This window comes from Engystomops pustulosus, chromosome 11 (genome assembly GCF_040894005.1).
Source record: "Engystomops pustulosus chromosome 11, aEngPut4.maternal, whole genome shotgun sequence".
NCBI lineage: Eukaryota > Metazoa > Chordata > Amphibia > Anura > Leptodactylidae > Engystomops > Engystomops pustulosus.
In genome coordinates, this window is record NC_092421.1 from 34,840,466 (window position 1) to 34,864,526 (window position 24,061).

At 38.2% G+C, this 24,061-nt stretch overlaps 1 protein-coding gene across 3 annotated transcripts in view; it reads right to left on the reverse strand.

Moving 5' to 3' along the window:
* The window catches only part of UNC5B (unc-5 netrin receptor B), a 112,366-nt gene that overhangs the window by 68,366 nt on the left and 19,939 nt on the right, over positions 1-24,061 (reverse strand). Inside the window, exon 1 of one of the 3 annotated variants that reach the window (XM_072130853.1) lies at positions 471-534. The exons of the other annotated variants lie outside the window; for them this stretch is intronic. Within the exon in view, the coding sequence (XP_071986954.1) occupies positions 471-519 (49 nt within the window). The 5' untranslated portion in view covers positions 520-534. Of the gene's footprint in view, positions 1-470; positions 535-24,061 lie in introns of those variants that run through there. 3 annotated transcript variants of the gene reach the window in all.

Genomic DNA, 24,061 nt, shown 5'->3' on the forward strand with positions numbered 1-24,061 from the left:
CTAAACTCAGCATATCAGTTCAGTTCAGTAGTTTTATGTTTGGGTCGTTAAATCCCATTGACCCACGGGTTGAGTTTACTGAAAGAAACTTGCTCATGTATAATTGGTGTTAGTCTGAAGATTGGTCAGGTATATGGTAGTCGAACAACTGTTCCCTCTCCTACCAATACATTTCTGTAGTGTGGAGAAAATCCATAGAAATTTGGGCAGAGCAAAAAAACTCTATACAACGCTGAACTTATTTTATTGGATCTTAGGATCCCAATGTTGCAGGACAACAGTACTGACCAGCGAGCCATATATATTATATATACACACCGCTTTACCCATTACTCAAAACATATCTAGACTAACAATTCTTTTGAACTTGATATACTAACAATGGAAAATAATAGAGGACATCAGACCAGATATAAGGTGCATTATAAATGCATTAAACGGTTGCACAGAGAAGAGGAGAATGTTCTTACCCTTAGAGAACAGCACGTGAACACAAACATAACCGGACCACTGATCCATGACAAAGTCATGATTTCTACCTTTGTGTGTCTCTAGGAGGGTACGTTTCACACATGAAAAGTTCCAATTCTTACTGTCCGATTCTCAATAAATCAACGAGAAAGGTCACTTACCTACAAAAAAAAGACAAGAGATAAAAGGTCAAAATGATATTAAATGATAGTAAATCTATATCAGCCAACACGTGTTACAACTCAATATCGTAAGGTATTGAAAATCACATTTATGTCCACTTACAAGAGTGTTATGGCCCAGAAAATGAAATACCTTTCCTAAGGAGACATAACTGGAGGTCATACCGCCAACCTCCCACATAAACATATTCCTGGAGTCATCAGACGCCCTTAAATATTTCACATCTGATGATTAGAGGAGTATTTGAGGGTCCTTACTGATTACTTCATTAGACTCCAGGATGCTCTGGATGACGGAAACATTCACACAAGACTTTGTGCATGGCCGTCTTGTAAAGCCTCATGCATAGTTTCCAAATAAAACATGTTCTTCATTCCTGTAGTATTGAAGACATGAACCTCTTTACAATAAGTATCTGGTGGAATAATACCTTCACATTTTACCTTATATAGCCTTACATATACATATACATGTATAGGTACAGAAAGCTTGTAAAACAGCATGTATGTGTTTAACTACAAAGAAAAGGTCAATTACAAGCACATTGCTCTTCATAGAAACAACTGCATAATAAATACCGGGAAACATGTGGCCACCACTAGAGGGAGCTATGTACAGTTAAATTTATTGTAAACCGTTTTCTGTATAAGTCATGTTTGCTGAAAATTTACATAAATTTTACAAAGTTGCAATGGTTAAAGACAAACTTTGTGAAAATGTCTAGGGCAGTGTGCCCTAGAAGTAGAAAATTAGCGCAGAATTATTTAAAGTAAGACTGTCCTCCGCATGGAGATCCCTCCATTAAAGAAGTTGTGCAAAAATTGTATCTAACATGCATTACCTATACTAAATACTCAACTCCAGAGTATACACAGACCTGAAGAAGCACTCAACTTGAAGTGCCAAACGTGTAGTCTTTGTTGTGCACCAATTTGGAAATATTTTGGATCAGCTCCATTTCTAATATGTCCATTTTACACTGCTTAGGGCACGTTAACGGCCTAGCTTAGGTTCATTTATCGCTACTAAGTCACCAATATTACAATTCTAGAAATCAAGTAATATCTATAAAAATAAGAGAGGACTTGAATACATTATTATATATGTTCATATATTCTCATTCCTACCCAAAAATTCACAAATGAGAACCATAAACATGTCCTCTTAGATCACAGAGCACAATATGATATCTACACCCTCCATGACCTTCCCAAGGTGACAATTCTATAATTTGTGATGAAGACTAGAGCAGTGAAGAAGTAAGTGAATACATAATAAAAAATTAGAGCAAAGTATAACATCTGCCCCAATTCAGATATGGTCAGGATTTCATTATAGCACAGAACAGGGAAATGCGCATTTACAACTCTGCTTAGAAATCTTTTAGTGTAAGGTCACATCCAGCAGCAAATCCTTCCACAAATCCAGGTTATCTGGTCGGTGTTTGCTTGCCTTTGCTGACAGAGATTTGAATATTGAGATTAGAGAAGTAATCTGCACAGAACATCAGCGTAGACACAAACAAATACTGAAAACTCGGGCAGCTGAGACTCTGAAAACCCCAAGCAAATCACAAAAGCATCTGGAGATCTAGATCAGCAACAGAGTCTAAAAAATCCAATTATAAGAGAAACCATTTTACAGAAGTCCATTCACATGTGGGATCTGCAACTTGATGCAATTATCATCATCGAGAACACTGCTCCACTTCTTGCTTATTAATGAATTACTCATTAGAAGGCATCTACACATTATGCTGAGCTTTTCATAGAATTATTGTTCACAATTTCTGTGTTTTGTAGAACTTTAGAGGCGTTGTCTTTCCTGGCCAAACCTTGTTTTTAGCATATATGAACATGCTGGTGGTAGAGAGGTGGGATGTCCTCTACAAGACAGAGTTGTTCCGGCACAGAGTACCGTAGTCAGTATTCAGATATGTAAAGCCCATTGCCCAGGTGTGATTTTGCTCTGACAAACGCACTTCATACACCTTTAAAAATGTATAATTACTGGACTCAGAATCAGAATTCAGTTCAGTTGTTTTATGTTCAGTCCAGTAAATCATGGAAGCACGTAGAAGGTCTGTTGGACCAAGCTCATTGTGGGCAGCAGCCTTCATACTGCCCACTACCTGGAGGACCCATGAAAATTGGCTTCTATCTGAAAGTAGTCATCTTTCACATTTGACCATGCAATTATCTGTTAATATCTCAGTCGTCATTTACCAATTTCTGTACCATTATAGCAATAAAAAAAAGCCAAAAATGGTGGAAGGCCAGATTGCTCACACAGCTCAAACAAAGGAACTCAAATGTCCTGTAGTATGGCAGTACAGGCAGTCCCCGGGTTACATACAAGATAGGGTCTGTAGGTTTGTTCTTAAGTTGAGTTTGAATGTAAGTCAGAACTGTATATTTTATCATTGTAATCCCAGCCAGAACTTTTTTGGTCTCTGTGACAATTGGATTTTAAAAATGTTGGGTTGTCATAAGAATCAATATTAGCACTAAAGCTTCATTACAGACACATGTGATAACTGTTTCAGCTGATTTTTGTAGCCTAGGACTAAAGTAAAATAAATTACCAATATCCAGAGGTCCGTTTGTAACTAGGGGTCGTATGTAAGTCGAGTGTTCTTAAGTAGGGGACCGCCTGTATATGGTAGAATCAAGGAGACAACCTAGGGATACAGTACCTAGGGGTCTGGAAAATAGTAAAATTAAAAAAAAAATGTATATTAAAAAAAAAAAATCGCCGGGTCTCAAAATGTGAGCTCTATCAAAATATAATCACCTTTTTTTCACAGCATTTAACCCCATAAAGGAAAAAAAGCACCCAAAGTAGAAAATACCATTTTGCCATTTTGAACATTTTTTAAAATTCTATTAAAAAAATGGCATAATTGAAAACGTCATCAAAAGTTGAAAAAAATTACACCACTTATAGCTCTGTACTCCAAAGTATGAAAAAGTTATTAGTGGCAGAAGATGGCAACATTTAGAATTTTTTTTTTGGACAGGAGGTTTAAATTTTTGTAAATGTATGAAAATATTATAAAACGTATACAAATTCGGTATCCCCATGATCACACCGACCCAAAGAATAAAGTAGACATGTCATTTTGGGGGTACAGTGAAAGCGGTAAAATTTAAGCCCACAAGAATACTGCACAAATGCATTTTTTTCACCATTTTCACTGCATGTGTTTGCGTGGGTTTCCTCCGGGTACTCCGGTTTCCTCCCACACTCCAAAAAACATACTGTTAGGTTGTTTAGATTGTGAGCCCCATGGGGACAGGGACCAATTTGACATGCTTGTGCAGTGCTGCATAATCTGTGTGCGCTATATAAATAAAGAATTATTATTATTATTTGAATTTCTTTTCCCGCTTCTCAGTACACAGCATGGAATATTCAATACCGTCACTATGAAGTGCAATGTGTTACCCAGAAAACAAGCTCTCATATAAGCTCTTTACATGAAAAAATAAAAAAGAGTTATGGTTTTGTGAAGGTGGGGAGGAAAAAATGGAAATGCAAAAGTGAAAAAGGGCCTCAGGGTTAAAAAAAACCATAATAGCTCTGTACACAACACTTCACCAAGCTTAGTGGTACATAGTACTTCACAACTCTTCAAAATTTCCTTTAGCTTTACATGAGCCCGAAAACGAAGCATAACTATGGGGTAAATAGTCGATTTAAACCATCTCAAAATCCAACAATCCGATTGGCTGTAACAATGAGTCCCTAGACGGTTCCTTAGCGGTAATCACCATTTTAGCTGCAATCATAGATAACATACCGTTCCAAATAGAAGTATAGCTTTAAATATGAGAAGCCATCGAGTCACTTACCTCACGATTCTTTGTGGAGTTTGCAAATACGGAAAACACTTTTAAATGTACTTATTTATGAGGAAAAAACTGATCCAGCGCTTAATGGGAAAGCTATTAAAGCGCTATTAAATCATGAGGAAACATTGTGAAGTGACAGCCCTGACTTTGCAGAGAGGGTAACCTGGCTGATATCCCAGTGTTCGCTCCATATGACAGCAAGTCACTTCACACTGAAACCACAAATCGGTACAACGTCGGGCTGGCTTCCTGTAAATTGCTCCAAAACACTGAATTTCTCAGTAAAATTCATACATATTACGGATATTCTGGAGTTAACTAGCCAATGACTCAGAATAATGATGATTCCTGTTAGAAAGGACATGTCCGTGCTGAGAAATTACAGGTTAGTTTTTTGTTTTTCTTTTTTTTACAGCTTTTGCTGGTCATGTTATAGACATGGCATAAAGGTGTTCCCCAATTGTGGAAGTTATCCCCAGTGCACAGGATAGTGGTTAACTGAGTGGAGAGACTGACAGCTGGGATCCCCACCAATCGAGAGAATGGGATCCTGTTCTCAATGGGTGGAGCGCTAGGATGGTGCTCCACTTAGAGAGAGGTTCAAGATTGTTGTGCAATTCGCTTGACTATCTCTTGCCAGTCTCATAGAATGGAAAGGAGCAGCAGTGCCCTTGCTCAGCCACCTCCTCCACTCAGTGGTGAGAATAGTATCCCCATTCTCCTAAAAGCTAGGGATCCCATTCTCATGATCGTGGGGGGCATGTGGATTGCGGATAAAATTCTTAAGTTGGGGCTACCCTTTTACATTACAGTAGCTATGTTATTGAGTGACTCCGGCATATATAGACCATAATTTGCACATCAAGTTAAAAAAAATAAGATATTTTGGTGCCCCCTCCTACCACTATGTATGGACGTACAAACGCATATATAGTACGTACATGCTATCGCTGTCTTCATTTTCCTCTCTGTAAAGCAACTAAGTTGCATGAAGACAGAACTTGCTGTCTCCCGGCAGACTTCTACCACTATAAATAGATATTTTGACAGATTAAGACAGATCTGTGAATAGAATTCATACAGTTCATTGATACTGTTGATAAATGAATAGATACTGCTCTGAGAATTATTAAAGAGCTTCAGTACTGTAAAGACCGAAAACGCAGTAAAGAGACTTGAAAAAAAATCAATTTTGCTGGTTCTATTATCAGCTCTCAACTTTCCACAATTATGGTGCCCCCGAAAGTGCTGCACCGAGAAATAAGGGTACAAAACATTCTGTGTCATAATTACGAGATAATAGGGGCCGACTTAAACTGAAGCATCAGAACTGTGCTCAATGGAGGCATCAGAATCCAAATCCAATTCTTAACCTACCTGCAAAATAAAACCAAACTTTGCTTTCTCGGGGCACGGCGGATCTGCGGTTCGTTGTTTTCAGTCCATGTGTCAGTTGTGTGTGAATTCTACTCCCACGCCAACGATAGGAGAGAAGACCAAGCTGCAAACATGGTCAGAAGAAGGACCTGCTCGGACAAACCGCTCACAAAAAAATTGTGAAAAACCATAGCAAAAAATTTTAATTGTGGGCAAAGGCCCTATAAGCCAGAAACCTATAGTCCATCTCCCCCATATATTTAAGATAAAAAGATTGTCACATTTTAATATTTGAAGTGCTGGTTAGACACCTGTCTGTCCCATGACAGAGCTGATAATAATCTTTATTTACAGTATATAGCACTTTACAAACAGTCATATGTAACAACAGGAGTGACGGCTGATACTTCACATGATCAACTCCATGCAGCAGTAGAAATAAGGCTTATTGTACAACTATAGGAATGACACGAAACAAATATGCTCCACAATAAATCTAGTAGCCTATTAGAACGTTTGAATTATAAAATCTTAGAAACGTGAAAATATTCCAAGAACATTCCCGCCTTACATGGATGTCTCAATTCCATCGGGGGCTGTTACAATAACTGCATGTCCATTTAGCCAGCTGTATACATTCCTAATGTAAATTAATGGACACACAAAGTCCTTTGGCCCGCTATGCTTCAATTATTAAACAAGCAATTATAGAAAGATGGTCGCAACACAAAAGAGTTGAATGACTAAGGGGAGCTCAATGTACAATGTTACAGATGGGTTATGTAAACTTGAGGGGTTATGTAACTGCGCTAGGGCTGGTTCTATACACTCACAAGTCCTCTAATATTTAGAAGGAATGAGGAATATTTGTTGACATGGAACACAAATTAAAGAAATAGTAATTATTCATAGAAAATTATATGCTGATATCTAAAGTGTTGCAAACTGCACCCTGACCAGAACGGACGGCTAACCTCATTCATGGTCTGTAACTATACTCTCCACATCAGTGCACATCTCATGACAACGCCAACAATCATACCAGCCACAATCAATAGACAAGGCTTAGAGAGGTCAAATTTTAAAATTACGTCCACCACCACCACCATTGAAAGGGTTTTATTGTTTTATTTATTTTTTAACCTTTCCCTAAAGGGTAGATTTACAGATTTGTCTTGAGATTATCCACATGTCCAAAATCCTGGACCAGAGATGAATATTCAAAAATTTTGACAAACCTGGACCACATGGTTATAGGTAGAGTTGAGTCAAAATGTTTTAGTTCAGATTTTATAGAAGTAGTAGTTACACCCAAGCCCTGGAAGGCTTAGTCTTATTGCCCATCTACTACAACACCAGAATTATGATGAAATTTGGGTTTCAAAGCATTTTCAAGTGGCACATCTGAATATATACATTAAAAGGGGTGTGTCTAAAAACACAAAATTATTATATATATATATATATATATATATATATATATATATATATATATATATATATATATACACACATACACACACACACATGTACATATATATAAATATTATACCCGTCTGTCCCAATGATGATGACTGTTATATCTTCTTTCCACACACTGTTCACTTATCGTCATAGTTTTCTATATTTTACACTGAATGTGCAGCGAAATTTTTTTTGTGAAATTTATTGCTACTAGACCACAGATCCCTTTGGAATAATATAATCTTCCTTTGTTTAGCAGAAAGTGATAAATTAAAATATTATATTGTATGCAGTATTATTAAGGTGCTGAGTAATCTCTCTCCAGTTGCTTAGGAAATTTACTAGTTTAATCACCAAAGTAAGTCGCTCTATTCTCCTAAAATACCAACACAAGGCAAAGCTAAAATATAGTATAGTTACTGCTTCTGTGCTATACTAAATGAATGATAGGCTGCAGGCCTATCCAATGAGGATGAAGGATACATTTCTTATAAACTCAACAATTTACAGCTGCACTTTTAGAGGTTCCACACATTTTTATAGGGAAAAAAACTAATTTTTGAAGAGTTTTTTTCCCGGTAAAATGGATTAGCAAATTGTGACACACACGTACAAAACAGTGCATTTTTGTTTTGTTTTTATACATACTTTTGGGTTTGTTTCCTTTATGTTTTTGTATTTTCTCATAAACTTCTCTAGAGAATAAAAAAAATACTAAATAAGAATTTACACGTGAACTTAATGCTTAAAGAGAACATGTCAACAGAAATTGACCTAAATAGCCACTACCGCCGTGTTGTAAAGCAGATCAACACCTTCTAGATCAAGTTTCCTTCCTGTCAACTTTGAAGGGAGATGTACACTAGTTGTATAAAGTCACACCGCTTAAGTCAAGCTCTCCTCGACTGCGTGTCCTCTGCTGTGATGGAAAACCTTTAAAAAAAACTTCTGGACTCCTGGAAGCTAGACCATCAATTTCAGTGAATGGTCCTTCTTAGAGAAGGATTACTAGACTTTAATACTTAACTCTCCACTGTAACTTTATACAACCAATTTACAACTCACTTTAAAGTTGATTTTCACTACACTGTAAACAGTTGTTAAAAGTTTGGATCCCAGCATCTGTAATAAAAAGTTGATGGTTTATTCTTCTTTAAAAACATCATCGACCGGTAGACATACTCTGTCAACAGGTTTCACACGGCACCCATGCCATTAATTAAGAGCGATGTGTCTACTTTATGCCCGTTTTAATTACGGGTTCCAGGTTACAAACTTCTTTTATGGAAACACTAGCTTCAGTTCATCGGGCATCGAGATACACCTGACCTGCAAAAGCGATCAATCACACTAGTGGTTTTGGAATCAAAGAAGGAACATACTGGGTTGGCGAGCTGCATCTTTTCTTCATTTACGACAATTGACTCCATTTCACAAAATACTGAGAAGTTTATTAGGTCAATTTTAATTTCTGTAGTGTACCAAGTGACTTTGAAACCTATGACAAAAATGTCACATCCAGAGAGATAGAAATGCAGATTTTTAAAAAGAAAATAATCCATTGTTAAAAGCCAGCTTTATGCCACATGTAAATCTAACCTACTGTATATACCACCTATTTTCTCCATTCTATAAAGATTTTAAAACATGGTCCCACTTATCAGCACAACAATAGAAAAGGTTCCTATTGTTCTTGATAACAACTACAATTATATTCCATAAATATCCACCTCACCTTATCCAAGTACTGGGCCCCAGCCAAACACAAAAATGAAAGCCTTGCATTAGATATAATAAAAATAACAACACTGCACATTAAAAATATACTTCCATAACAGTTCACCCGTAAGTCGTATAGTCCCAGACACAATTGCCCTGAAATAGCTTCTGAAACGTTCAGTCAATACCCATCGGTGCCCGGCTAATGGCAAAATTATGCACATAATACCAAAATATTCAGTTTACGACATTATACTTGTGTTACAACACATTCAAATCCCCCATTTATAATTTACCTGAAGATCACAGTCCAATAAGGCCTTCTAGACGAACCGTCTTATTAGGCGAATTATCAGCAAGCACTTCTGGAATTATCATTGCGCTATATAATGGTTATGACTTTGAGATTGTTATGGTGTTTGCAGCATTGTCAGGAACGTTTGCTGGAGATGCGTTATTGTCCTCACACATGCAGCAGATGTGACTTTAAATTAAAGATGCTATTTATTGAGTTATTTTTCCTCTCGGAGGTCCTCCCGCACACACAGGATTATCCGACCTACAAGCCAGAGTTTTTCTAACTAATTACAACTTTAAATACCTTTCCACTGGCCAGAGATTATATATGTGCTGACACAAGGATTCACTTATCTCAAGAGGAAAACACTTAACATTCATGGGTTCCTTCCACCTAAACGGCACAGGGCTTATTATGTCATAATCTATCCGATGGCTCAGGCCACATTACAATGCATTAATGTCTGCAGTTGTGAATAAACCGGAGAGCGGGCATCTCACTGCCTTCCAAGGATGGGCGGACAGCAGAAGATTGGAAAACATATTTACTACTGTTGGGTATAACAGTGTATTGTACATTTATATTACCTTTAAAGGAAATTTCCCAGCTCCTACGTCATCCTACATTTCTTCTGATATCTAAGAGACAATTCAGTTTTCACCTCTATGACAATTATTTTCTCATTGCACCAGGGATGGGGACATGCCTTTTGGTGCACTGAGAAGCTAATTTGCATAAAAATGGTAGTTATGTTAATTTTTCTTTGGAGGGTGGTGTGGGTGCTGGAAGACGCACTGTAAATTGCCCTTGGTCAAAGCCCTGGTAACTACATCAAACCTCCGGACGCTACATCAAAATCACAGCATCTACCTCAAAAAAAGATGAAGCAAATCAACAACATATAACACCCCGATTCTCAATATCATTTCTACAGGACTGTTTAGTACTTTCTGAATCATCCTGACATAAAGACTGACAACAATTGAGAGAAACCATATATCTTGTTTACTTTCTGCAGCCAAGTAATGATATCACATTCACTTTGTTGCTGGTCTGTATATACCCATCGACAAAACTCTACAGGTCTGTATTCTCCAAATTGACCAGCAACTGATCCCACTGACATCACATAGCAGAGCTTTGATACACCCTTTACATGGCTTTAGACTTAGTCTGGATTCCATTAGTGGAAAAGAATCTTAATATCTTGTCTTGCTCTCCACTCATTGACGTGGGCACTTGCAAGGAGGGGATTAACCTACTGAGCAGGTGCTGTATGAGCAGCAACCATGTAATCCCTCATGAGCTGTACGATCAATAAACACATAATCCCGAAAAGACACCTTATTATATTTAGCTAGAGCACATAAAGGCAGACCTTTAGACAAACTAAAAGTGAATAGAAACTCTATTGCAATTCTCCTATGAATATGGACAAGTAATCTGGTGGAGAAATCTATGATCCAACAGCATCACTAAGTATTAGGATAAAACAGCATAGAAAAAAAAATTCTCAAAATTTAGCCCCCCCCCCACCTTAGTGCTTTATGCAGAAAAAGGTGCACCAAAGTGTTGCAGAACATTGAAACATACTTTCATTAAGTATTTTGGAATTGTTTGTAACTTTAAAAGAAATCAACCACCCAAATAACAAATTAAAAAACCCTAGAAATTCTCGTCTCTGCTCCTTTTTTATCTTGATCCTGGCGCTGTCCATCAGTAGTCTTGAAAACATCGGGATCACCTAGAATAGAAAGCTATAATTATCAGCACGGAGTACGGGGACAGGATGACCGGTACTCCGGACTGCTAACAGTGCACACCCTCGCCACCAGGTGACATCACGTTGAAGGCGTGGTTGAGCATAATTAGCAGTCCATTGCGTCGGACATCTAGTCCTCGCACTCCCTGCTGCCAAATACAAGTTTCTTTTCTGGGTGTCAAGACTAGCGATGGACAGTGCCGATATCAAGGTGAAGAGGAGCAGACAGAGGTGAGCATTTCTAGTTTTTATTATGTTTTTGTTTTTTTGAGTGGTTGATTTCCATTAAAGTTACAGCTGAAATCTCGACCATATTTGACCTCGACCTGGTCTCAACTTAACAATCCTGGTGTAAGCTCATTTCCGCAGTGGGATACCAATAAAGAGGAAAATTAAGACTAGCGTCTTTATAAATTCCCCCATTAAGTTCATAACTTTTTAAAAATCACATTCACTTTAATGCCTCTGCAATTCTGTGTGCACAATGTCAATACAGAAATCTGGGTTAAAAATGTGCTCAATACTCTATGTGCGCTGTTAGCCTTAATTTTTCACTGCTCACAATAACTAGTTTAGACATGACCAAATCCCCATCAGACTTGTAATTACAGCCATATATAGATATACCATATGGATTCATATATGGGTTTTTTTATACAACAGAGGACATACCTTTCCTCAAAACAGAAAAAAATAATCTTTTTGGGGAATTCACTTATGGCAAATTGGTTGCAGAACCTTTTCAAAATCTTTATGGATTTTTTTTTTATGTACATTTTCTATACATTAGTATATACCAAACACACACATCTAATATATTGCTACAACACATTCCAGAAAAGGACAGCTCAAGGACAGAACTTTATTAGTGATTTTTTTTTCTCAAATTACTTTTTAATTAAATGTAACCATTTATAGACTAGATAAAAATGTCGTGAATAACATTACCCTTTTGAAATAAAATATATTTATGTTTTTTTTTACTTCACATCTTATAAATTCCTTGTAATTTATTTGCTGCTTTGATAAAGATACAACCTACATTAAAATTCCTGGCTCAGGACGCAGCTTATATTTTAAAGCAGTGAAGCTTAACGCATCATTTATCTTCATATTTGCCTCCTACTTTTTTATTTTCTGACGATACCCGGGCTTAAACATAAACATCTGATCACCATTATTAACCATCACGCAGATCTAAATGTTCCTCTGGTAGTATTAATAAACCTATTTTCAGGCCATCAGACATCTGGATCTGGGTGGTTCAGTTGCTAATTCTACACATATGGAGGTAAATGTTAGTTCAGGATATCAGCTCCTGTGTGAGGAGGGAGCACTTAATAGACAAAACATCTTGCTGCCGAAAGTCGGGTGTATATTACAAGGAAACCTCTTGAGGAGGAAAAGTGATCCTCTTGAAAGCAGTCTAAGTAAAGACAAGAGATTCACCAATGAAGAAGGAAGAACTTCAAACGGCAACAGTAATAGCCGGGTTCAGTTTTATGTCTTGTTCTCCTTTGACCTGTAGACTTAATGAGCAGCTATGAAAAACAGAGCTTCATGATGACTTTAATACCCAATATAAAAACTACAATAATTTACAAGGCAGTGAGTGCAGCCTTTATATGACAACCTTTAATAATCTAGAAAAGGTTTGATATGGTGTCCGCCCTAAAGGCAATACAGCAGAACTCATCTCTTCTTTATGTATGGGCAGATATTCACGATTCTGGAGACGTTAGCGGTATTTGTCTACTGTACTACATAATGTCCTTCCGTTTCGTGTATTATTTTCCTGACATGTCTATTTTAGTAAATATTTTTATGGTTCCTGAAATAATTTGAGTTTCAAAACTCTATCAATTTTCCTAGAAATGTATTATACATAATGTATCTAAATGTATAAATAATTTGGCAAATCAGTTTTACTCAAGTGTGGCCTCAAACACTCTAATACTATTCTGATTTGACAAATGGTAACAGTTGCCAAATTATTAGAGCTGTGAAAATAATAAACCACTTGCCTTATCCGGCACCAAGGTTATCCTGGTCGACCCCCATCACTGCCTGACTGTTTGCATGCAGAGGACAGTGGTACTTTCCCAACTACAGCCTTGTACCTAGAGCCTTATGGCCATAGGAACCAACTCTGACATACATTCACTGGGGGTATACGTAGGAGCAAGAGAAGATGGGCCCCCCTTCATGCCCTCCTAGTATGGAAGTGGTGTGTAGGGGAACATAATTGCAATTGCAAGTGATTTGCAAGTGATTTAAATTATATAAAATCTTGTACGCCAAAGAAACTGGTGTACAAGTCCTGATAAATGTTGCCTACTGGATTGGATTGTCTATACTTGTTACACCAAGCTATAAAAGGACATGAAGATGAATATATCCACAAAGCATGTACGTAACTCTTCAATAATAACACACTGTGGCGTTTTGTGCCCTCTGGGAACTGGACAAGTCGTATACATGCGCCACAAACTATTGCATTTCAAGTTTTAAAAAAACAAAAATGTACTTATTTGCTCTTTCTCGTTTTCCTCATCTCTTCGCTGTTTTGCTTCTCGCATGATATTAGCTCATACTTCAGAGATGAAATGTTACCCTTAGGTGTGCTTAGCGTAATAGTTTTTGAAGCACAGAGAATATAAACTAATTATAAATGACTCTATAGGGGAACGCCAACGTACAAATTCCCAGCCATAATGCAGTACAGTCAAATTGCACAGGTTGTCACTGCCGAGTCCCTGACAGTATGGCTTGCAAGAGAATTCATCAGCCTCTCCAAGTCCAAGCAGACTTCCTTACCCTACTTCTGAAACCTTAATTCACAGGAGCAGATTTCTGGGTTGACAGGTGATTTGAATTGTCTGTTAATTCTAAAGGAAGTAGATTAATCTCCAAGTGCCCCCCACGGGGATATTCAGGCTTCAGAGAATACCGACTTCAACTTCTTGCTAACTGCACAGACAAAAAACTAAATTGAACATTCTTTTCTGGAACAAAAGAAAGCTGTGGAAGAAGGCAGACTGCTGCATTCATACGCTATGCCATTCCCTCACTGCCCAGGGGGGCAGCTGCAATAGAAGAGAGGTGACATTATCTCAGTGGCCTACAAATCCACTAACTCATTACAGAATGATTGTTCAATCAAACCAATTATAAATGGGCCAATGTTTCCAGGACACCCAGAATTATTAAATCAATATACACAATGAATGCAGTAAAAAAAAACTATTCCATAGGGGACCAATGCCGGAGATTACACAGCACGAAAATAAGTGACCCATACATTATCCAAAAATATTAACAGCTCTCTGCTGTCACTTTGTCAACAAATGTACTTCAACAAGAGCATACCAACACAGACTACAATATGATCTGTAGGTCAAGAAAATGGGAAGAAGTAGTGAACATACTAATTGGAGCTGTCAAGTAAAAAAATCTGGAATAAATTTTGTTGCACGATGGATCATGACATTTAGTTCATTTACTTCAAATGTGGGAAGAAAGAGTCTTCTTAAAAACAAACTCTCAAAATAGGTATTTTTATATGGTTGACCAAAATGAAAGATCTAAAAGAACCAAGTGAAAAGTGACTTTACTAATCTCTACACCTATGCCAATATTTCTAAGTCCCAAATTACAAGTGATTATGCTTTAGGTTAACTGATGTGATTTTCACCCTTGGTCCGTTGTTTGGTGTCACATGGGTCTCAAGTGTGTGAGGACAGTGACAGTAGAAAGGATTGACCTAGTTACAAGAACAAAACACCAGCAGCAATAGGACTGTTCCAAAATTTACGGCCCAGGCTGTTGGCTCACACACGGGGCCATCGAAATGGGAAGGAGAATGGGTAGAAGAGGAAAGGACTATTGGGAAACTACTCTCCTGTCTGTCTCAACATGATATGCCCTTGAATATTTTAATATAATAAGACCTCTGTCAAAAGAGACACTCTGGCCATGGATAAGGCAAAGGAGACCAAACCACTGGTCACTTACTCTATGACCATCTCTAGGTTTTCTCTGAAACACTATAGCATTTCAGGGTAGGACATAGTTCTTTGTTATATCAAATTCTAACAGAAACCTCCAACCACTACCCTCTCAACGAGTATGAAACATCCTGTAAAAAAAAAGAAAGCATGGAAAAATTAAAGGTCAGCAATTAAAAACGAGCTAGGTTCTCATACTTTCTATCAAGACTACAGCAGACCAAGACAATAAAGTACTCTGAAAAAAAAGAACAGCTGTAAGGGAGTTTTGTTGAGACAGCAGCTCCAGCAGAGCGCAGTTTAAGCCTCAGAGAAGAAAGCTCTGACTCTCACATCTCCTGCAGTTAATGCTCTTTCATTTCCATGAAGCCAGAAGACTTTGCTACTAAGAGACAACTGTGCAATAAAGCGGCCTCCATAGGACACGCTGCACCTGTGACTGTGCGGTGATGAAACCTGCAAATCACTGTAAACATTTATTAAACTAACTCCTGATGCTTCACTAAAAATCTCACACTATGTGAAGCTAATATAAGCTTGTGACTTGTATCATCCAATGTTATAAGAAAAGGTCTCCATCTGTTAGCCATTACGTAGCAGAGGTGGCTTGACGTGTGCCAATATATTGCTGACAGATAAAATTTAAAAAGTTTAAAAAAGTAAATAAAAAGCTGTAACATAAGGGTCAGAAAAGTCCTTTAATAATGGCCGAGTTGGAATACTCTCGTGGTGCACACAACATTGAGCCTTATGGCCTATGTTATACACTTCAGAGCACCAATTTGAGAAGATCCCTTTCAAATAAAAACAGTACAAAATGAAGGCTTAATCAACCAGTAATCTAAAAGTATACATACTGTGTTAAAATTGTTTAAGCATGATAGCCATCTTTAGCCAACTGTCTCAGAAGATCAGGCATATTGGATTTCATTAGCTCCCATGGGATGAAGGACGTCTCAGCTTATTGAAATAAACTTGCATGTCCAGGTCAAGGTACATCTAGTGTGTGTAGACTGTTACACAGCCTAAATGATGTCTCAAAGAAAAAAAAACATCAATGCTATACAATTAAAGGCTCTTTATTCATGACCTCTTCAAACGGTAAGATTTCACATCATGTGTTCTGGAAACTGATTTATGTATGGCCTTGGATCCACAAACTGTTACCCACCATAAACCACATTCTTTCGGTTTCTTAAATTGACTAACAACCACGCCCGTACCGGATTCAGATTTACCTTTCCTGCTCTTCTGCCTGAGAGATCTTAAGTCGTAAGGCTATTTGCAGTTAACTTAATGAGGTGACGAGGAGTTGGATGCCTTGTCCTTGATGTTTTTCCTTGCCATATGACATGGAAAATGACCACTGGGTCTAATTATCTAGAAGGTCTATAAACATCACCCTCATCCAACACCCAAAATCAGGATCCCATTAAGAGTGAGAGCCTCACTGCTTGCTCATAACTCTTTCAGAAGAGCTCGTATAACTTTCCAACATCAATTAGAACATAGCTAATCTAATTTAGGAATTTCCTGCCCATGTCCTACCTTACAAAAGGTTATTCTAACAAATGATTGAGAGGCGCATTACTTGAATGTTAGTAACTTCCTTATGTTCCTCACAACTGACTTGTGTGATATGAGCTGTGACCTGAAAAAGAGACAATAGCAAATACTTTCTACACATCATCCACAAACAGTCTGAGTCTAACCATACATAAGCAGCATTCATCCAGTAAGAAGGTTTAGGCGCAATCGTGAGTCAATTTTGTAACACATACCGAAAAACCATGGTCCAATGGACTCATTTACTTTGGCCGTTCTCATAATCTAATGCGAAACTTGGAGAGTGACTTTTATATTTTCTTTCTAACTAGAAGGGCTCCCTTGTGCCTTACCAAAGCCGTTAGAATTCATTCACCTTCACTGAATGTCGGAACAATTACTTTACATTAAAGGAATAGTCTCTCCTTCTTCCCAGAGTCAACTCCCGCCAGATTCAGAAAATGATCATATTCTCCATAAAGTAATTTGCTCTACACTTTATGTTTTCACGAACTTCATTGTTATCGCTCATTACTGCTCCGCAATTGTACATCAAGACGTGGTAATGCTAAAAGTCATTTACATATTCAATATTTAAAAAATACAGGCTTTCTAGTGCACCTTTTGCCAAGCAGCACTTTTTGGCCACAATTTAAGCTACATGCACACAAAAATAATATTGGTCAGTATATGGTCCAGTGTTTCAGCAATTCCCCGACTACCCAAGAAACAAATTATAGAGCAGGTACTATTACTGCCCAAGTTTGTAGCCCCAGCCTTTATTTCTACCATCATTGGCACGTAAGCAGATCTCACACACAAAACCTTGTAGCTTAATATTGCACAAATTTCATGTCCAGATAACCTTAAAATTCAACATTACCAACGCTCCTTTCTGCTTGAAAGCAGATGTTGGCTGGGAAAAGGGTCAAAATATAATAACTAATGTAATGCCCCAAATACCACAAAAAGGTCTTTGGAGGCAAATTGCTTTCTTCTTCCAATTTGAAGCACATCTATGCTCACGGTGTGGTAAGGAGATATAGGTATAGCCATCAGACAAGCGATCATTTAGCCAACAGTCAACATTGTGGCAGGTAGACCAACTCTTTAACATACAATGCTATTTATTAAAAGGTATACATAACCTGATTGTAATTTATCCTGACCTACATGGATGCATCTTATTTTATGCTTTCTTGTAACCATAATCTGCTTTTGCTGATGAAATCTATTCCACTGCTCAGTTAATGTGCCTTTTGCTTCAATTACAAGAATCGTAGTATCCGAATCCCAGCACACGGCGGTTAGGCAGAGAGTTGAAATGTCCGCTAATAGACATTGTTTTTTACGACCTATCCTGGAAGCATTCCGACGGATTTATGCCCTTTGCATTTTGAAGCTAATGGCTTTATATTTACGATCTGAAAGGGAAGAGATGGAGGCAGACAGCCATGGAGCTGGGCCCATGTTTTCTTGCACCTTCCACTTCAGCCTAGATACAAGAGCACCAGGAAGACATAAAAAGCAATCCTATTCAGTTTTTATTTTAATGCATACCCAAGGAATACATGAAATATTTATCACATTTTCATCACCAATGAAAAACCTTAAAGAGGGTAGTATAAAGGAAGCTTAGTGCTTCATGGCTATTTGGTCTTATGGAGGCGTCCAAAAAGCTGTGTCACTTACTCATCACAATTAAAAGCTGAGCTAGCATCAAGATTTTTTTCTCAGAATTGCAGAAATAGATTTATTTTAAAAAGTTGCCTGGTTGGTTTTTCCATCATCTTCATTTACAATAGTGATGTATTTCAACAGATGAAACGGCATCACACAAAAACATCCTCTTGATATGCAGTATAGTATGTGCGCTATTTATCAAGCTCTGTGCACCAGCATCCAAATTTTTAAATCACTCATGTATGCAAAATTTTGTCTTAAGGCAGACTGGCTCCTAGTTGACTTGCGGATTTTGTGACACACCCAGGCCCAAGAGCCTTAGTGGGCCCAAAAGTCACTGCTTCTTCATGGAGTAATTTTACAACAATGTCAGGTTACATCTCTTCTATATGATTCCTAAATTAAGGACTTTCGCACACAAAGTCACATAAACTTGTGGATGCGGCAAGTTCAGGTCCACTCATCTCTACTCTCCTCCAACAAAAATTTTTTGAAGGCCTGAGTGCCTTTAAGTGTGGTGATCAAACTCTTTGTTCTCTCGAGAGATAAGTTTCTTCCAGTGATGTTTTATAGGGCCGTACTACTGTTATACGAGACATACAGTATCCATGCTTGACCAAGTATATATGTTAATTAGGGAGCCAGGTTAGAGTCCTGCTATCTATCCAAGCAAGCACATGTATGGGATAGGAGGAGGACATGCCAGACTTTAGTAGAAGGGTCCATGTAGTGAAAGTTACTGTGCAGAACACAAATGCTGCACAATAAACTCATTAAAAACCCCTAATCTAACTGCTAGGTGTCAACTCTCTCTAGGCATAAAGGTTTATGTAGGTTAGTATGGCATCTGAAAAATTAAGATTTATTGCAAACCCAGAATTAATGCTGTCAAATCTTTAATTTCATAGCCTGAGAACAATGCCAGCCAATGCCTTGAGAACTCACAACCAAATTGGAGCATTGGAGCCTAAGGAGATGATTTTCTCCAATAGCGGATTGTTCTTCACAAAGCACTAAGCTGTGCACACAGGGAGACTGTACATTGAGAAATCTGTTGAAATATTATAGCAAAGCCCTTTCAGCCATAATAAAATGATTAATAATTATGAACAGTGGTAGGTAATACTGTAAATGTGGAATCCAGCTGTAACATTTCTTCGGGCTGGACTTGACGAACATGCTATAGTTTAGGTTACAATTTACGGAAGAAACTAGAGGATTTATATATTCAAAAATGTAATGATGAATAAGATGCTCTAGTCTAAGATTGCACTAAATATTAGACAGTGTTAGGAAGACAGTATTTTAGAGGAATAATGCACATGCACACAGTGTTACCAGTGTAACTTTCATTCCCATTGCTTATTATTGACTCTCCGTTTCCGGCATCCTTGTGGATGTGTTTGATGTTTGTAACCCTATTTCCACTGTGTGGAGGGCTGTGAGCTACATAATAACAATGTCATAGCTAAATAGCCATCCTGCGGAGATAACAGTATGAATGTATGTGTTTAAAGCTTCCACCACCCTATCATCCAAACTTCCAATTTTAGAGGCAACCTTCATTTTCGCAGTTCACAGTGATTTTAACCTTGTGTTCCAGAAGAAAGCATGTACTTGCGCCTCCTGCTTCTCCTCCCCCGTTGTGCCATTTCATTTCTCTTTGTTTTTTGTGAGCTCTTTTTCTCAAAAAGTTGTGCTACTTGCTTTGATGCAACATTCCTCCTGACAGGCAGATAAGAATCCATGTCTGGCGCCTGGGACTCGGACCTGCTACCTGATTATCAGCAGACGCCCTGGTAAGAGTGCCTCAGGCTACTCTAAGAAGAGGAGGGCACTATGCAAACTGATGGCTAGCTCCCATGCTCAGATCTCACTGATCTGGCCAGTTTGGCTCTGTTCTACATCAAAAATGTATATTTTACCATACAGCCCGGAAATTCCTTCATAACTCCTATAAAAGGATAGGATTTTCAGCCTTCAGGATTTTCTATGTAAACTGTACAATTAAAAGATGAACTATTGATACTTTTACTATTCTTGCACATTTACTTTTACTTTAATTTGGAAATGATATTCCTATTTGTTCAACTCTTTTTAGATTTTATAATGCCTGTAGTTAAAAAACAAAAAGTGTACTCACCTTTCAAGCCCCCCCCCCTGCCTCAGCTGGTCCTCTTCTAACTTCTATCCATCAATGCTATCTGTCCCTGCGAGGACCTGCCAGGGGGGTATAAGCCGAGTTAGGGTTTTTCAGCACATTCATTGTGCTGAAAAACTCGGCTTATACTCGAGTATATACAGTAGTAAGTACAGTTGAAAAAAGGAAGACATGGGAATGTCCTGAAGAGAAGGGATGTAATGGAACACAATTCTATATTATAACATAACCATCAATGTTATTTTGTTGCAGGGAGGCATCTAGGCCCTTTTTAAAGCTCTCTGCTGTCCCCGCCATATCCAGCTCCTGAGCTCTGCTATTCCACAGATTCACAGTTCTTACAGTCAAGAAGCCTTGTTGAGCCTGGTAATTAAACCTTAGAGATAGTGCCCCTTTTGATGTAATTTAACCTGCAATAACTATTAATCTTCTTCCAAAGTCCCTGAGCAGTGGGGTTGGTCATTCGGTTTTATTTCTTTTCAAACAGTTAAAGTATCTAGAAAAAGTTGCTTAAAGCAGCATCAAATAAGCATACCTTACTCTTACTACCAGAACCTTATCCATAGGATAGGTCATCAATATGTGGGTGGACTTGCTATTAAGACGTTTACCTCTAAGTGGAGATTACCGTTGTTTGCTTTTTACTGCTGAATACACGGTACACTACAGAAAAAGTCTGGTTGTCCTGTTTGGACTCATTTCACTGTATGTTGCATGCCACTCTCTCTAATGTTTATGCCCCTTAAGAGTTTATGACATTAAGCAGTCCCTTGTCAACCACCAAGCCCATTGCCTTACATTAAACAAAAGGCCATTCTTTTTCGCTCTCTATTTATCACTCAACATATTTTTTGTGTCTATTTTTTGTACTCCCTTGAAGGGGCTGCCTGATTATCTCAAAGCCAGCAACTGTTTGACTGCGGCTCCATTAGAGAGGTATAATATGACATCCACAAGTAATCAGCAAAATAAACAGAAAAAACACTCAAACATTTGCTAATGTGCTTTTTGCTTCCAGTATTTTGACCTGTAAAGTAGAAATACATAAACTAAGGCTGAGATCATGATGGATATTAAAATACCACAGGCACAAGCTAAATTGGTGAGTGCCTTCTCCGTCCTGTACGGCCAAGACTAGCAGCGGTCCTATGAAACAGCTGCATCTTGAGAATCTGCAGACAGGGAAAAACACAGTAAAACTTTTCAAGTGGAAGAAGCTGATTAAATGAGGTCCGCATGGCTGAGCTCATTGACTATGAGTACATAAATAAAAGTTGAGAAAAAAAAAATGTGTGTAGGATGTGTCTATCATTCTGCTTGTAATGCACAGTCATGTGCTTATTCAATTTCTCTACAATCTCCCAGAGGAAATGGTATTACTCTCTGTATATACAGCAGCTTAAAGGGGTTTTCCCAGCAAACAAGTTAGGCCTTATCCACAGAATAGGGCATAACTTGCTGATTGGTGGGAGTTTCAAAGATGAGAACCCAACAGATCACAAAAACAAGGGATCCGATGGGGCTCCCCGAGATGAGTGGGTCCATTCTGCTCCAGTCTTCTCTATGGAGCTGACGAAGATTGCCGAGTTCCAAGACCCCCACCAATCAGAAAGTTAACTTGTTTGGTGGGAAAACCTCTAATTCCATTCAAGAATGCTGTGCCTTCACCAACATAAAGAAAATGTAGATCCTTCCACATTCACAATTGCGAAAAGACCAAAAAAAATAAACAGCTTTATCCAATGAAAAAAATAAGTCTTTAAGAACTTAGAAATATGCCAGACTTAACCCCGGGATGCACATATTCCCAATGTGAGCATTAGACGACAACCAGGTGCAAACTTCAAATTAGACCACAATGGATCAACCACCCACTTCTTTGGTTGGCCACGTTGACTATTCTTCACTGTTAGCATTCCCACAATGCATTTTTTTGGTGTCTGAAGGCCAGCAGAAGCAATCTAGAGGGGGCTATAGGACTACAATTTTAAAATGATCTTTAAAGTAAAAGAATTCAATCTTGTGGTTTGGAAGTTTACCAATATACACAAGAAAGAAGAAAAACTCGAGAATGAAAATAATTTTTAATGTAAAAGAAAGCTGAAACTCACATGTAGCCTTAGGCTCCACAAGTTCTGTTCTCAGGAGCGCGCAGCAGGCAAGGCTTTCATTGTATCAGTAATTAACACTTAGCTCAAGTTACCAAGGAGAAATCTTGCTTAAGAGCTGAACTTGGTGAAGTGAAAGTGCTCCTCTTGGCTAAAGCTCCCGCACTGGTCTAAGCAGGCAACCATCACAAATGTGTTTCTTGTATCTCACTGAACGCCTTATTGGAAGAACATGAGGTAGATTTTTAGAGACCTTAATTCCCAGACAACTACTATAAAGCAAGCAAGCACATACAAGACACCATTCATGACTTGCACTGCATAGGAAAACATGTTAGTGCAATAAAACATGGATCATAAGAAACAAACACAACGATATGTGGCAAAAGTAAAACACAAAACAGTATAGAAAGAACATGCAAACATTGTACTCTCCAGACGCCATGTCTGGAAATGTGACAAAGACCAGACGCAAGTTAAAATGATAACCACAACCCTCAAATGTCTGTCTACATGTATTAATGTGGGAGAAAGAGGAGTTCCATGCAGTTGGACATAAGAGGAATGGCTGAAAAGGGGGTTAAACAAATAGAAAGAAATTTCATGAGGCCTGTGCTTCATCTTGAATTCATCCATAAATTGATGAATACCACAAAAAATGTATTTATTTATAAATACAGTATTTCACATGTGGCTGCTGCAGTCTCCATAACACAAACAACTCATCATTGGTGGCTTGCTCTTTTCAGCAGTGTGCTCCGTCTGACCCTGAGCTAAGCTGGAATTATAGTAAGCGTCTTACGTAGTAGCCAAACAGCATCCACGCTTAAATGGCTTGCTGTCAAGACCGTAAAACATAAATAAAATAAAAAGTTCAGACTCCTGCATTGCTGATGTGAAGACCTCCTGCCATTCTTAGGAACAAACTACAGAGTTCTTCTAATTTCCTCTGTGCAAGGATCAGACTCTGATATCACACAGTAGAGTCTGGCTGCATAAATAATTGATATCCAGATGTGAATTGATGAGGTCTTCTTCTGTACTACGGCACCACTCACGTGGGTTTACTCCTGTACCATAACATTATTAGAACATTGTTTTGTTTGTGCTCTGAATGGGATTATATAACTTCTGGTGAGAACAACAGATGGTCGCTTTGTTCTAAAGCCATTAGCCTCATAGCCGCCTTGTAAAGGGCTCTGGCAGAAGAGAGCAGGAGTCAGAGTAGTAGAGAGCTAAATGTTCTCCTCCACTCATCTGGCTCCAACATGCACTACATGGTCACTTATCGTATGAATCATGCCCAAAACATGGATGGATAAATTGTGAAAACCCACATATTGGCTTACATCCGGTGACCACACTTATAGCACTGCAAAGGACTTTGACAATAATTTAATTTTCAGAAATATTGGAAGAGATGACAGTA